The sequence below is a fragment of the Phascolarctos cinereus genome, unplaced genomic scaffold (assembly GCF_003287225.1).
Source record: "Phascolarctos cinereus isolate Bilbo 61053 unplaced genomic scaffold, phaCin_HiC Scaffold_7;HRSCAF=346, whole genome shotgun sequence".
In the NCBI taxonomy this organism is placed as follows: Eukaryota; Metazoa; Chordata; class Mammalia; order Diprotodontia; family Phascolarctidae; genus Phascolarctos; species Phascolarctos cinereus.
In genome coordinates, this window is record NW_027556180.1 from 120,615,237 (window position 1) to 120,632,891 (window position 17,655).

At 35.8% G+C, this 17,655-nt stretch overlaps 1 protein-coding gene across 1 annotated transcript in view; it reads left to right on the plus strand.

Moving 5' to 3' along the window:
- LMO7 (LIM domain 7) overlaps positions 1-17,655 on the plus strand; it is a 242,601-nt gene that overhangs the window by 66,510 nt on the left and 158,436 nt on the right. Inside the window, 1 exon segment of the mRNA XM_020992454.2 lies at positions 10,645-10,715. Within this exon segment, the coding sequence (XP_020848113.1) occupies positions 10,645-10,715 (71 nt within the window).

The window sequence follows — 17,655 nt, forward strand, 5'->3', positions numbered from 1 at the left end:
TTTTCTGGTGTGAATAAAGGCTGCCTAAAATGGATTCCTCATTGTTTCATCATGTAAGCACTTCTTGTTGATGAAGCATATTAATAAGGAACTACTATAAACATGCATGCATTTTGACATATTGAAATAATTTGGTATATATTAGAAAAATAATTTCTTGTTCAACTGACCGGAAGGCAAGCATAGCAGGCCACCCAGTTTGGAATCACCTAGGATTCCCAGTTAAAGCAGATCGATGACTTTGTCCCTCTTTGATAAGCAAGATTGATGACTTATTTTCTGAAGTGCAACAATGTATGGAAAAGAACGCTTTTCTGAGAAAGAACTGATGATAAGTGGAAGTATGTATAGAATAATTTCATACGCACATGTATATGTATACACACATATACACATACATATTTGTATCTAATGGCAGCCCCTCCATTAGATAGAGGCACAGTGGAGGAAGTGAAGAAAAAAAAGAAATTTACATGATAATTTTGTCATATATTTGAAAGGATTAGCAAGTTGTGAATAGTAAATTTGCAGTTTCATGTGCAATCATTATTTTTTTATTGTATTGTGTTATGGAAATGCTTGTTTTATTCCATAAATTAAAAATAAAATAAAAAAATAGTTAAAACAAAAGAATGCTTTTGGAGTTTTTAAACCTGTTGTAATCACATATGTTAGGAAAGGAATTGAAAACAAGCTCTGAAAATGAAAGGAATTGGTTGTTTTAGTCTCTTGAGTAGCTTTGTTGATTTTCCCACTCATTTGGTATGAAGTGGTCTCTGAGGAGCTCTTAGCATGCTTGGGATTTAAGTCTGGGAGATTATGTGGTAAACTCTTAAGTCAGGGTTGGGGCCAAGGGAGTTTAAAGAAAATTCCTTATGGCTCTGGCTTGCTCTTCCTGCCATAGAGCAATACATCCCAACAGGTTCTTAAAGGGAGACTGGACCAAAGTTAAAGGAATACAAAGGCATCCATCAGAAAAGCAAACAAAAACTTTGAGGCCTTTATCTTCTCTATCCTGACTTGGAGGGTAATTTCTCTCTCACTGTTTGTCAGAGCAGTACTAGTAGGTGAAAGCAGATTTTCCCCCAAAGAAAGATCTACTGTTTGCTTGCTTTTCAGTCAGTGATTCCTTCGAGGTGGTAAGACAGGTTTGGTGATAGTGTTTGCTTAGAGTAGGGTAGCTGAACCCATCGCCCCACCCTTGCTTTGCTTTGGTAGACTGGTTGTGGCTTAGTCTGTGAAACGTGAAATACCCAGCTTCTACTACTACTCCTACTACCAGAGAGAGATCCTTTTGAACAGATTGCCTTCTAAGAAATTTAATGAAATATGATGCACTTGTAGTAACTTGTATTTATTCTAAATGTTTTCACACAATATTTTCCTTCAGGGAGTTAGGTGGGGTAGGGGTTGAATTTCTTTGTTATTCATGGGGGGAACTGAGCAATAAAATGACTTGTGAGAGAATTGTTAGTTAGAGGTGGAGCCTGAATTAGAATCTTGCACTTCCTATTAGACTGTTTAATGGGCTCATTGGAGGGACTAGCAAGAGGAGGGACAGAGATCATGTTGTTGAACTGGCACACAAAAACATGAAAAGAGAGGAAAATATTGATATTTGAGAAGGCAAGGTGCCAATGTTCTATCACCATGATACTTTTTTTTTTAAACCTTTACCTTTAAGGGGGAAGTTTTAATGTTTAATTGCTATGAATCACTTAGCCTCATTACATAAATACATCACACCTTGAATAACTTGCTAATGAGTAATGTTCCCAACAATTGAAAGACAATTTGAGTCATTTAAGTTGAAATGACTATGTATGTATTTCTGCTTCTAATACTTTAACAACTCTCTCACAATGCTTGAAACCACTGAAAAGATGGGCATTTCTTTTTATATATGTCATAGCTTTTGTGTGTTTTTAAGAATTACCCATAAACTACATCTCCAGCTGTAATTTGGAACGACAAGGGTATATCCAGTTAAATTACTTCGATATAGAAGATACTCCTTCCATGATGTCATAGCCTAATTTCTTTCCTTGATTAAAGATTGTCCTTTTTGGCAAAGACATATAAGTCTGTTTGGATACAACTTCCCCTCTGGTTATTCTACATAATAATAGTAGAGCACTTACTACAATCTTAAAATAGCAAATCACATGTCACCACCATTTGGAGTATACAGATAAGTAGGGTTTTTTTCTTAAAATTTGAATTTAAACAACAACAATAACAGCAAAATACATTTCCGTATATGCAATAAAGTACAAAAAAGTTTTCAGGAAACCATGAATCTCTACTCTTTTAAAAAGCATATAATAAATTCCATACACTACTTTCAAAATTGTCCTGCTTGCCTGTGCTTTCATTTGAACAATCTATTTTCTTCTGTGCTTCTAAAATGTCTCAGTGACCCTTTTCTTTTGCTGAGGGGATCATCAGTATTACTAATCCCTCTTCTGCTCCACCCTCCTCTTCCAGTTAAAAGAACTGAGAAAAAAAATCCTCTCAACAAATAAGCAGAGTTGAGCAAAACGAGTTCACATAGTGGCCATACCCCAAAATGTGTGTCTCCTTTTACACCTTTAGTCTATCACCTCTATTGTCAGAAGGTAGGCAATATACTTCATATGTCCTAAGGAGATATGGTTGGTTATTGCATTGTTTTTCTTTACAATGTAGTTTTTCTCTACAATGTTGTTGTCCTTACATAAATTGTTCTCCTGGTTCTGATCTCTTCACTCAGTTCATATGACCTAATATCTGCAATTGTCTTTTTTGTTTTTTCTTGTGGAACAATAATTTATTCCATTATGCGCATATACAAAGTTGTTCATCCATTTCCCTATTGGTGGACACCTCCTTAGATTCTATTTTCTTTTCTTTTCTTCTTTCTTGTAATTCTCCTTTTAGAATCAGAAAATTTGTTTTGCTTACAACTGTTCTTTCCTTCCCCAATTTTTTCTTCTTTCTCCTCCTCTTTTCCCTTCACCTGTTGAACTTTCCACCCCCATACCCTTTCCTCCATGTTTGTAAATAGTTCTCACACACTCTAATTATGAGAAATAGTAAGTTATATCCCCTTATTCTTCCTTTTAAAATTAATGTATTCTTGTTACTACTCTCTTTTTTCTTCTCTTCAAACCCCTCAGAATTTAGCTCCTGCCTTTTTTCTTAATAAATTTTTTTTCCACTACATGTAAAGATAGTTTTCAACATTCATATTTGTAAAATTTTGAGTTCCAAGTTTTTCTCTCTCCTTCCATTCCCTCCCCCCTCCCCAAGACAGCAAGCAATCTGATATAGGTTATACATGTATAATCATGTTAAACATATTTCCACATTAGTCATGTTGTGAAAGAAGAATCAGAACAAAAGGGAAAAACCACAAGAAAGAAAAAAACAAACAAAAAGTGAAAATAATATGCTTTGATCTGCATTCAGATACCATAGTTTTTTTCTCTGGATGTAGTTAGTATTTTCCTTCACGAGTCTTTTGGAATTGTCTTGGATCATTGTATTGCTGAGAAGAGCTAAATCTATCATAGTTAATCATTGTACAATATTGCTGTTACTGTGTACAACATTCTTCTGGTTCTGTTCACTTCATGCAGCATCATGATGTTCATTCACGTAAGTCTTTCCAGGTTTTTCTGAAATCGACCACCTCATCATATCTTACAGAACTATAGTATTCCATTACATTCCTACAACTTGTTAACCATTCCTTAACTGATGGGCATCCCCCTCAATCTCCAATTCTTTGCTACCATGAAAGAGCTGCTACAATATGTTTGTGCATGTGAGGTCTTTCCCCTTTTTTATGATCTCTTTGGGATACAGACCTAGTAGTGGTAGGGCTGGATCAAAGGATATGCATAGTTTGATTGCCCTTTCGGTATAGTTCCAAATTGCTCTCCAGAATAATTGGATCAGTTCACAACTCTACCAACAATATGTTAGTGTTCCAATTTTCCTGCATTCCTGGGTCATTATTTAACTCCCTCAATGCCCTTTGAAGTTATTAAAAGATACTTATTTCTTTTCTACCCATTAGCATATTAGTACCATCTTTTAGCTCCTTGCGATTATTCAAATACATCTGACTTTTCTAGGTTTCTCTTGACTCTTGTGTTTGAATTTCAAAGTTCTTACTCAGTTCTGTTTTTTTTTTTACAAAAAATGCTTTAAAGTCCTCTAATCCCTCCCCACCTCATCCAACTCCTTCTTCTATTTTACAATTATACTCTGCTTTTCTGGGTAAGGTATTCTTAGTTGTAAACCTGTATCTTCTGCTTTTTTGAAAGATTGCGTTAGATCTCCTAAGACATTTTAGTAAAAACTTCCGGGTCTTGTGTGATCCTGATTCTGATACCTTGATTCTTCAATTAATTCTTTCTGGATGCTTGAAATATTTTTCTTTTATGTGGGAGCTCTGGATTTTTGGCCTTAACATTCCTGAGACTTCTTTTGAAATTTCTTTCAGAGTTTCAGAGTATGAAGTGTCTTAAAGGATAAGTGAATTCTTTCAGTCCTAACTTTGTCCTCTGGTTCTAGTAGATCTCAGCATTTTTCACATATAATTTTTTGAAATATATAGTTTTCAGACTTTTAGAAAAATTATAATTTTTCAGGGTATCCATTGCTTATGAAATTATCTTACATTTTCTATTTTTCAATCTTTTATTTTTATTCCAATATTTCTTGCTGTCTGATGAAGTCATTAATTTCTGTTTGGTCTGTTCTGGTTTTCAGGGAATCATTACTTAGAGATGATGTTGAGTTTTATGGTATTAACAGATTTTCCTCCCTCCCTATTGTTTTAGATCTTAGGTCTAAAGATCTTAAATGTGATATTTTCTTATCTTTCATGCGATTTTGGGAATACTAGTTGATTATCATCATTGCCTTCATCATTTAGTATATAGTAACTGTTCATTTATACAGAACTGATCAATGGGGTCTTAATTGACTATTCTGATCAATAAAGAGTTAATTTTTATATTAGCTACTCATGAATTACCAATTTTAATGAGTTAGGATATAATAAAATATTCTTAACATTAAATATATACTTGATACATTTTGATTTTTTAATGCAGAGACATTTTCATTACTGTCACTTCATTACTATCACTATAGTTACAGAAGATAATAGGAATATTAGTAATTGCTCATATATAAGTTGGGCTGTAAGATTTTGCAAAATGCTTTATGTATGTTACTGAATCTATATTGTGGCCCTTTTTGGTCTTAGCTGGAAATTTATAGCTTTAAAAATAATTTCTTACTATAACTTTTCCCTTAAGAAGGGTGTATGGCCTGGCATGGTGTGATCTCTGCTACTGGTGGAGGCTGAGACTGGTGAATGGCTTAAGCTCAGAAGTGCTGAGTGGCCATAGAGGGTTCATACTAAATCTGGTACTAAATCTGTATCATAGTGACATCCTGAAAGTAGGGAGCCACCAGGCTGCCTGAGGAGGGGTGGGTTGGCCCAGGTTGGAAATAGAGTAGGTCAGTGCTTCCAGGCTGAATAGTACTCGGATCTCTGACCCATGAGTGGCCACTGTGTTTCAGCCTGGGCAAGATAGGGAAACTCAGTCCTCTTTCCTCCAGTCCCATCCCCCTTTAGAAAAAGGGGGAAAATATGGTTATTTGACCTTTCTAGTTGTTTTGATTTGGGATAATATGCAAACCATTCACAGTGTCAAGGTAGTGTTTAAACTTGTCCTGGTAAATTTCTCCCTGTGGGTACCTAAGTGCATTTGGGAGCCAGACCACAAAAATGTAAGCAAACCAAAGCAATCAGGAGCCCCCAGGGAATAAATCATCATGGAGCTTTTTCTGGATAGCTGAAGATTTATAAACTTTCAAGCACCAATACTTTTCTTAGCTAACATTTGCAGTGGGAAGATTTACAAAATGTATTATACATTGTCCCAAAAGTCTGAGTGCAGGCTTAAATTTTAATAGCTTAAACTCTTGGGACACCCTGTAGGACACCCTTTGTGGGTGTAGTTTTTGGGACACAGCAGCTTTTTTTCTCTTTCTCTTTTTTCTTCTTTACAGCAGTTTTCTTTAGCTGAGTTTATTTCATATAGTACCAACTGAGTTCTAGATACATGAGGTTTTATTGTGCTTTTATGAACTTTCATCAGCTTTCATTGCAATTCATGAAACATTTGTGATTGGTAAAGTATATTAAGTACCTACAATGTGTAGAACACTGCTGTAACTGCTGGGCAACATATAAAGCATAATAATACCATTTTTTAGCTTTTAATTTAATCAGAGATAACACATGTGCAGACGTTCCATAACATAAAATATTACATGGTAAGTAAGACATAAATGAAGGGCTATATGAGGTTTTTTTTTTTTTAAAAGGAAAGATCATTGTTAAGAGGGTCTAGAATAACTACAGGAGAGGTCCCATGGGGTAATAGACTAGATTAGATTTATTAAGTAATACCACGTGGGAAGCACTGTGCTGGGAATATAAATAACAGAAAAAATAAAGACAATCCCCAGTCCTTTCCCTAAGAGTGCTTACAAATCTGAAAGGGGTGAGAGTGAGGTAGAAAATTGTCCATAGAGGCAGGAGCTGAGCCAGTTAAATGGCCGGCATGAGCAAGGTTTTGGGGAGAAGCTTATGGGTAGGAAAAGCAAACAGCAGGGATGGAGATGATTCCAGCATGAGAGGCAGGAAGATCTGAGATCAAATCCTAAATCTAATACTTGCCAGTTATATGATCATAGACAGGTCATTTAACTTCTCATAGCCTCAGTTTCTTCATCTGTAAAATGAGGGTAATAATGCCTCTAATATCTATTTCTAGCTATCACTTAGGATAGCTTGGTGGCGCAGTGGATAGACTGCTGGGCCTGGAGTCAGAAAGAGCCATCTTCCTGAGTTCAAATCCAGCCTCAGGTACTTACTAACTGTGTGACCCTGGACAAGTCACTTAACCCTGTTTGCCTCAGTTCTTCATCTGTAAAATGAGCTAGAGAAGGAAGTGGCAAACCAGTTCAGTATCTTTGCCAAGAAAAGCCCAAATGGATCATGGAAAGTTGGACATGACTGAAAAATGACTGCACAACAATTTTCACAGGGTTGTTGTATGGCTCAAATGATATAATGTATGTAAAGTGCTTTGTAGACTTTAAAATGCTAATGTCAATTTTTGTTTTTGGTCTGGAAACTGCAGTTTCACTGGTAGAGGGAACTTTTAATCAGGACAAATTCTCTATTAACCCAGATAGGCACTTGTTCTTCAGCTTAAAATCTTACAGAGATACCTGGGACTGTGAAAGGTTAAGTGACTTGTTCATGGTTGCACAGGCAGAATGGGTCAGAGTCGGGATTTGAACCCAGGTCTTCCTCATTTTGCCATCATCTCTCCATCCACTACCCCCCACTTTCTCTCTTTTATTACTATTTATTGTCATAATCTTGTTCTTTTTAGTATTGTTGTTTTTGTAGTTATCTTGTTCTCATCTTTTTCAACAGGGTTCAGGCAGTAAGAGTCCTGGGACAAGTTATATCCTGATATTATCCCTTTTATTCAGTGTTTTACTGCTGTAAAGGTAGATAAAGTAATTGCTTTTTGCAATTGAAGAAAAATATTAGAATCTAAGCTCACCTTTTGTAAGCTCAGTTGAGCCTTATAACTCCTGTTACAGGTAGGAGAATAGGGATGATATGTATTTCATCCTGTTCCCAAGTGATTTCCACCTCCTTACTTAGTATCTATAATTTACGAGCTTTTTATTTATGTAGCTTATAGATTAGGAGCATGTAGATTAGTTGGTGGTGATGTCTATTAATATGGTATTGTTAAATTTTTCAATGTTATATCTGGGGGATTAGGAGCAAAAGCTTGATCTGTGATAATGTTCCAGTTCCAGTAGTTTGCTGGCTGAGTTTCTAGCTGCTTTCATGTTTGTATTGATAGAATGAGGATTTGTCAGGCCATGAGAGACAGTAAATTTATAAGGTATAAGTCTAGTCACTAGGTTATGTCTTGCTAGTATTTGGTAGGTGCCAAATTTTTATAGCCTGCAGTGATATGCTGCAGATTCACTACCATTTCATTGCATAATCTATGTTGATCACTAAGTCTTGCTTCCTGAAGAATAACCCTACTGTAGTTTCTCGTGGCAGTGCCTTGGTCCTGAATTGCTCTTGTAAATCCTTCTGTTTTCACAAATAAATTTTTGTGATTCAACTTTCAGTGCTTCTCTATCAACAGAGTTCATGTGGCTATCCCCCCATAAATGGGGTTTAGTTATTTCATGGGCCTCCTCTAGAGGGAAGCCACTTTTGCTTATATTTGACAAATCTAATGGCATATACCTGTTACCAGTTTTTATTATTGCTTAATGAAGTGATGCCAGCTTATTCCAAAAGTATTTCTATCGATTTTTGACCTCTTGATCATGTGTGCTAAGAATTTTTATTAACTGTCTTTTTCCTTTTTTGACTTGGAATTGTTAGTCTTTCTATAACTGCCTTAGAGTGATGGGCTCTATGTTTTGTTAATATTATATAGATTTTTATTAGAGAAATTCATAGGTCATTTGTGGTCATATTAAAATTCCAAAAGTGCACATTATGATTGTCATTACATAGGTGTTAATACTTTAAATGTGTTTTTCCAATTAAGCTTTTATTCTAGTATCTTGTAATTCTCTTAATATATTCAACCCCAGTCTTCTCCTTGATTTCTTTATGATTAATGTGTCTTACCTGGAGAACACCTAAATATTTGTAAGTATCTCCTTCAACCACTGGTTCAGTGTGACCTCTAGATTCAAGCTGTAAATCTTTGTTCTCTAACTTTCCTTGATGTATATTAGCAATTTTATACTTATTCAGTCTACATGAGATTTTGACATCAGCATGGCTGGGTTTCCCATATTTTGTCATTCTCCGTTGTCTCCCATCCCATACTTCCACAACCCCACACTGGCACAATAGCACTGATGATCATTTGGACTTTGAGTTTTTCATGGGTTTGGTGGCAGTTGTTTTGGACTTTGAAGAATTGGTAGGATTGAATAGGTTAAGGTTTGTCTGGAGAACATTTGAGAAATAGGAAATAGCACAATCAAAGGAAAAGACAGAGGAGATGAATCCCAGGTTGTATGTTCAGGAATAGTAAATAATCCTGTTTGAAGTAGAATACATAGTATGAGGAAAGGCAGGCTTGTACCAGATTATGTAAGCTGTGAATTTTATTTGATAGCTAATAGAAAGTCAGTAAATATGTTTGAGAGAAGAGACAGTCAGATCTATGTATAATGAAGATTAGTTTGGCAATGGGGTACAGGATGGAGTTGAGGGGTGAGAAGTGGTGGTAAGAAAGGCAGAAACAGTTATTAGGGATCTGTTCCAATAATCCAGATAGATGACAATGTCATTCTACGCTAGGGTGGTAGTGGAAGTAAGGAGGAAGGCACAAATCTAAAATGTATCATTTAGATAATTACATATGAGAACTAAGGGAAGGAGTTCAACTCCTCTGGGAAAAGATTGAAGCCAGTGTAAGTGGCTCAAGTAACCTGTTTGCATTTAGTCATTCTAAGGAACATGATAGCAGCTCTAGAGGTATGGAGGAATCCTAGGTAGGTCTTGTCCTGGGCTTCAAACTACTTAAGGAAGCATTGCTCACCCTTATTGTTGTAAGAGCAGCATCCCCTGCCTAATTTAGAGGACAAACTAATGGGAAAATAACTCTTAATCCCTTCTCATAACTAAATAAAATGATCATAGTTTTAGTCCTTCAGTATTTATGGACCATTTATTTTGAGAATGTATACAAGTAGAATCCATAGAAAAGGATAAGGAAGAGTATCACTGCACTGATTGGGAACTTGTAAGCTATAGCCTTTTGATATGACAATGAATCTTCTATTACAACCTTGTACTGATGATTGCTACTGTGAGTGAAGTCCATCCACTTCCTGTTTTTAAGTTTTTTTTTTAAAGAAGTAGAATGCTTCTCATGACATATTAAATATGCATTGCCTTTGGAAAGTTGGTAATATACACATAATTTTTAGATAATAATAGGTAATGTTTATATAGCACCTTGTACGTACCAGGCACTGTGATAAGTGCTTTGTAATTGTTATCTCACTTGAGTCTCACACCAGCTCTGAGAGGTAGGGGCTAATATCACCCTGATTTTACAGATGAGGAGACTGAAGAGAACAGAGGTTAGATGACTTGCTCAGAGTCACAAAGCTAGCAAGTGTCTGAGGCTGGATTTGAACTCAGGTCTTTCTGACTCTAGGCCCAGCACTCTATCCACTCTTAGGAACTTGCTACCCTTACTTCCTAACAGCTGCTTAACATCTCATTTTATGTATTTAATAAATGGCTATGGTGCAGAAGATGGTAATTTTTGTTTCCTCTAGGCATAGTTGCTCATACTGAAATAGTTAACCTCTCCATGAAGCATGAAGAACAGAGCATAATTTCTTCTCCTGGGAAAGTATTTATTGATGGTACTGAAAAACTTTCCAAGTACAATATTAGATGCAAATTATACAGTCTAATATTCAGTCCTGAGACATTTTTATTCAACTTGTTGCTAGTCCTGAATAAAATAAACACTGAAATCTTTCTTTTAGGCAGTTACTGAGAAAAACTTTGAGAACAAGGATTTTCGAGCATCTCTAGAAAATGGTATCCTGTTGTGTGAGTAAGTATGTGAACTGTTTGTTTTTAATTATTAAAAAGTCTTAATTTTTCCTTAGGGAGTTAGCTTGGTTTTATTCTGGGGCCCTAGACTGTAACCTGAACTCCAGTTTGCTGTCTTAAAATTGAGTGCTATTAGCCGCAATGAGGGTTAGGATGAACTGTCTTATTTTCTTTTTTGACAAGCTAGGCTCATAGATAAATATGCTGTGTGTATGTATGTGTGTGTATTATATATATATATATATATATATAATACACACACATATATACAACACACATATATACATACATATATGTGTATATATATACATATATGTTTATATATACATATATATGCATACATACATATGTATATATATCTATATCTATATCTCTATCTATCTATCTATCTATCTATCTATCTATCTATCTATCTATCTATCTATCTATCTATCTATCTATCTATCTATGTTAGATTTCAGCCAAGCATTTGCCAGAACATTTTATGCTCTCTTGGTGGACAAAATGGAGAGATGTACACTAAATTTAACACCCTTAGATAGTTTTACCAAATCCACTTGTCCCTTGGAAGAAGGAATTGATTTATCTTTGTTGGCCCCATAGGCACACCTAGTAGCAATTTGATAGGACTAGTCTCACCAAGTAATCCTTAATGAAAATCTGGGAGGTTGAGAGTAAAGATGGCAAAGTTGAGAGGCTTCACTAATGCATTGGCTGATAGTGAATAATATCTCACAAGATTTTGATAGGTTGAACCTAATGTGATGAATCAGATGAATTTTAGTGGAAAGAAACAGGAAATCCTATACTTGTGAAGCTGAGTTTTTAAGCCAAGTATAGGGGAGACATGGATAGATAATTATGAAAAAGATCTGTGGGCTTTAGTGGCTCACAAGCCCAGTGTGAATCAGTAGTGCAAAGCTGCAGCCAGAAAAGTGAATGTGATCTTTGGCTGCATTGACAGACATAGTGTCCAGGACTAGGGAGATGTTAGCCTCACTGTACTCTATCTTGTTCAGACCACATCTTAAGTAGTATGTTCAGTTCTGGGGATCACATTCTGGGAAGGGCATTACTGGGCTGGAGAGCCTCCAAAAGAAGGTTAGCAGGATGGTGAAACAGATTATCCTCTCTGTGGATTGGCGTAAGGAACTGGACATATTTAACTTGGAGAAGAGAAATGTCTGGGAAGACATGATAATTTTAAGTATTTGAAGTACAGTTCCTTAGAAGAGGAAATGGATTTGTCCTGATTGTAGGAAAGACCCAGGAACAATGAGTTATAGTTGCAAAGATGTGCATATTTCTCGATGATGTAAGGAAACTTTCTACTAATTATGGTGGTTCAGGAATAGAATGGCCTACCTTGGTATGTGCAGTAGGTTTCTTCTCCTTAGGAGATCTTTAAGTGGAGGCTTAATAATTACTCGTTGGGGAGTGTAGAGGGATGGATTGGATGAGAGGGTATCCGAAGGCACTTTCTACTCTGAGATGCTGTGATTCTGACTAGATGAGTACATCTCAACAATTCTACTAGAAAAATTGTGGGGTTTTTTGTATACAAATTAATACAAAGTTATCATTTTAATGTTACTAGTAGTAATCTAATTTGCATGCAGTTATTATTTTAATGTTATTATTAATAATAATCTAATCTGTATACAAAGTTATCATTTTAATGTTATTATTAGTAGTAATCTAATTAATAGCCCTAGCATTGCTTAGGCAATGCTATTGGTGTTATATATCACCCAAGCATTATTTCTTTATGCTGTTGTAGTACATATCAGTGTCCTACTGTATTTTCTATTGTTCTCCTGCTTCCAAAGGGTACAAGTGTTAATGTTTTAAAAATAGTGTTGAGAAGGGAATTTGCAATCTTTATTTTTCTGTCTAGTATATCTTATTGTAAATATTTCATTATCTGCATATTGTAATTAATATCAGCAAATACATCTTGGTGTAAATCTCCAATGCTAAGTAGAGTAATTTAGAAAACTAAATTATAATTGGAAGCAACATAATTTTTTTCTTGAGGATTTCACGTGGTGATCATGAGATAGATCTAACAAAATCTTCTTTATGCATTGTCTATTCATGTTAAACAAATGTTTATTGAAGCCCTACTATGTGCAAAACTGTCACTCTGTTTTTGGTAGCAAAAATATAATAACATGCCAGCTCCAGAATCATGATGTCCCTGAATGAGTTTGCCTAGTGGAGTAGATACATTGTGCTGCTTATAGGTGTTATCTTTTTCGGGATCACAGTTGGTAAATATGACTTGTGCATCATGACTAGCTGATGAGAGAGTCAGCAGAGGTCCAGAAGAAAGGATGTGGCATGATGGTGTAGATGAGACATGAATGTAACTTATTGAATGGAGTCTTGGACCTGGAGTCAGGAAGATAAGTTCAAATCCTGCTTCAGAAACTTGCTAGCTGTGTGACCCTGGCAAGTCATTTAATCTGTCTGCCTCAGTTTCTTCATCTGTAAAATGAGAATAATAATGGTACCTGCCTCCTGGGGTTGTAGTGAGGCTAAACTGAGGTAATAAATGATAAAGTGCTTTGTAAACCTTATAGTACTATATAAATGCTAGCTGTTATTATTAGCTACAGAATTAGAATCACACAATTTTATCATTGGGAGGCCCATCCATTCCACCTCATATGTGAAAATAGAATCCCATTACGATATGCATGAATGTGGTCATATGGACTCTGCTTGAAGATGTCCAGTGGAGAGAGACCAGCTACTTCCTAGCTAGTTCATTCCTCTTGTGGATAGCTCTAATTGCTGGGAAGTTTTCCCTGCCATCAAATTTAAATTGGTCTCATTTAAACTTCTATCAATGTTTCTGGTCCTTCCCTCTAGAATCAAACAGCGTCAGTCTATTCTCTCTTCTTCATGATAACTCTTTGCAAGTATTTTAAGGGCTATCATATGTCACCTTCTCCTTACCACCAGGTCTTCTCTTCTCTAGACTCAATTCCCCTTTTTTTTCCACGTATTTTCATATGCCACTATCTCAAAGCCCCTCACCATCCTGTTCTATTAGTCAAAATGTTTAGAAGCAAGAGACCTAGATTTGAGTCCATTTCCTCATTTGTATAAGGAAGGGATTGGACTAAACGATCTTTGAGGTCCAATTTTGTTCTAAATCCTATGATCCTATAAGAAGTGAGCAGTAAATTGAACTCTAACACACCCAAACTTTAGGAGCATTTAATTATTTAAAGCTGCCACATAGGTATGAGTGGAATGTATTCAGGTTCAGCCACCAGAGATGTGGATAGGGACTCTAGAAAATACCCTGTGTTCTTATTGTCACCTCACTTTGTAGACACTTCAATGTCGTATGATCTCACAGAACATTGTGATACTGTAGCAAGTGGTTATCAAGGTATTTGGAGTCTTTCTTTTAGGAATATAGAACAGAGACCTGTAGAAAGGACAAGGTGAGCAAGGACAAAAAGCGATAGTGTTTGTCCTTGGCTATCATCCTAATACAGTTGTCATTTATTTGAAATACCCTTTGTGATAAGTTTAGAATGTTTAATCCTTGTAGGTATCAGTTTATTTGGTCACCTGCAGATTATAGTATATTCTGTTCAATTATATTTAAGCACATTCTAAGGGTGAAAAAAGAGAGAATCCTTTTAAAGATGTAGGGGGTGAAAGTAGTCCAAAGAGGTTTAATATACCATTGCGAAACAACTTCTAAACAAAATCTAAGCTTTAATTCTAGGCAGGAATGAATGATAGCGTGCCTATAAAGTAATGAGATAGGTGGATGTAGTTTTTTTAAAAAATCCAATAAAACCAAACATACTTAAAATGACTATTTTTCAAAATGTTTACCTTATTGGAATGATGCTCCAGGGGCTCCATTGCTCAAAATACATTTGGAACTCCTTTTGAGAATTTTTTTTTCAGATTCAGCTTATGGGACAGAAAAATGATCTCAAAACTGTATAATTATACTTTTTTGTGGCTTAATTTTCACTCAAAATATTATTACTGAACTTGATCATCTTTACTGACTTTTGTGAATGACTTTGAGTATTTACTCTAAAAAGGATAATTGCATATCACCACTAGAGGTTATTAAATATATGCTACATTCTTTGAGGACATTTTAAAAAGAATTCCAAAGAGAATTTGAACATGGTTGGAAGCATTTGCAGCATTGTTGGAATCCTTTTTTTTTTTAGGCAATTGGGGTTAAGTGACTTGCTCAGGGTCACACAGCTAGTAATGTTGGAATCCTTTTGTCCCAGCCTTTCTCCTCTGTAATCCATCCTTCCCAGCTGCCAAAATGATATTTCTAAAACACAGGTTGATCATATTATTCCCCTACTCAAGAAGTTCCACTGAATCCTAGTTGATTTCAGGATCTGCTGATTTTTAAAGATGTCATAGTTAGACGCCTAGCTACCTTTTTAGGCTTACTGCACATTGCTCTCATTTCACAAATACTGTGGAAGTTTATATTTTCTCTTAGAGATACTAGAGAAGTTTTTATGTGGACCTGAGAAGTTAATCTTGGTCTTTCTTTTGTCTTCTGATAGGGAGTCAGTTAATGAGCATTCATTAAGTGCCTACTATGTCCTAGGCACTATAATAGGCTCTGGGATAGAAAGATGAAAATGAAACAGCTCCTGCCCTCAAGGAGCTTGCATGCTATATGGGGAAACAACATGAACTTTTATAAGTATGTATAAAACATACATTTATAAATCTATACAGAAATAGATGAAAACTTTGTTGAGGAAAATGCTCTAGCAGCTGGGAGTAGGGAGGGTATAGGAATAAGAAAAGGCTCTATGTGGAAATTGGTGTTTGAGCTGAGCTTTGAAGGGAAGGAGAGAAGTGGTGTCCATTTTTGAGGCTATGGAGAGAAAGGAATTGTCTGTTAAGCTAGAGTGTTAAGTGGACAAATTAACTCTTCTCTAGGAGAAGTTTGAAGCTGGTCCTTACAAACTTTTTTGATTAGAAAAGTCTCTTTGAAAACCGGAGTGGGCTGTAGTTGGAATGAAAGGCATTGTCAAACTATGCAGTCATTCAGTCTGTAAGATCTTATTAAGAGCCTACTATGTGCCAAAAACTGAGCTAAATAGTGAGGTTACCAAGAAAGGCAAACACAGCCCCTGCCCTCAGGGTGCTGACAGTCTAAAGGGCAAAGAACTTGTCAATAAGTATATGCAAGATCTATTCAGAGAAAATAGAGTAATGACTGGGGGTAGAAGAGTCAGAGGTTTTCAGTAGCCAAAGTTACTGTAACTAGAATTTAAAAGGTGTTCTTACTATAGTTTATGAAAAGCCAAAGTTCTGTTCATTCCAGCTGCATTTTAGTTGTAGGAAGGGCCTAAACTTGAGTATGCCTAGCTTACTACTTTGGACAGTACTTTATTTAAGTTTATATCACTTTAGGTCTAATTGATAATTCATAATGTTTTAATAGAGCAGGGGTCTTAACCTTTTTTGTATCTTGGATTCCTTTGGTGGTCTAGTGAAGTCTGTGAATCCCTTCTCTGAATGTTTTTAAACATATGAAGTAAAATGTTCAGGATTATAAAAGAAACCAAATATATTGCTATCTTGTTATTAAAATATAAAAACCCCCAACTTCACAAGTACCACGTTAATCGCTCCTTTAATAGTTATTTTTTTTTTCAGGAAAAAATACAGGTGTTTAGACTATATGCTAACCCATGTACTCTTATTCAAGCTTGGGAAGGCCTAGCTGGATGGAACATACAGTGAATGACAAGGCATTGCTGTTTGCTTGGTGGGCAGCTACCTCAAGTTTAAAATTGTATTTTATTGTAAACTTAATGGTAAAAAAATGACAAAAAAGCAAAACAGAACAAATGCTTGTCCTCAACCAAAACAACAAATAAATAAAGAAAAATGCTTTTTGTTCTGAATCCCCTTTGAGGTCTGGTCAAAGTTCTGGCTTCTTAGACTGTATTTGCTTTTTTTTTCTCTCCTTCTTTTCTTATATAATTAGAATCATTGTTCATATGGTTCTTGTTTTACTGATTTCCCTTTCTATGATTTTGTATAGGTCCTTCCATGTTTGCTTTTATGCCTCATATTTGTTGTTTTTATGTGCTATAATATTACCCTTAGAGATTTGCTTGGGGTGCTAAGGTTAAGTGGCTCCCCTTGGCTCAAACAGCTAGTATGACAGAAGCAATTCTCTAAGACTATTAGTTGCTAAGCATGTTCAAACCTTCATTTGTAGAGGGAGTTTTTTTCATCAGGAATTGCCTACACCACTGTCTCCTCTACCACCACCACCTCCCCCACTCCAGATATGTTCATTCCTTTATATCAACAAACTATATTTATTAGCCATTTTTAAAATGACTGAATATAGATGGTGTTTTTAGTGCTTTTAATTCCCATTTTTCTTTTTTTATGAATTTATTTTGCTTTATCAACAATCACTTCCATAAGCTTTTGAGTTTTAAATTTTTCTCCCCCTTCCTCCTCACCTCCCTCTCTAAGATGGCATGCAATCTGCATATATGTATCACGCATACATGCACATTCCTATTAAACATATGTTCACATTAGTGATGTTGTAAGTAAGAATTAGAACCAATAGGAATGCCCATTTTTCTTATTAAGTTGTTCAATCTCCAAACATTTGTCAAGCACCTTACATGCCAGGTGACGGTTATACAAAGACAAAAGCAAAACTGCCTGCCCTCAGAAAGTTCACATTCTAACAAGGGAGAAAGTAGGCATATATGTAGGCATATATAAACATATGGAAAACAGAGAAAAACGTAGGAGGGTGATGCTAACCCAACATGTAGCAGTCTCATGGGGGATAAGGGTAGATATCATGATACAGGGTGTGAGCTCTACCTCTGAAGGGTCCTCTTAGAAGCCAAACATACATACATGTTCCCCTCAGTCTGCTA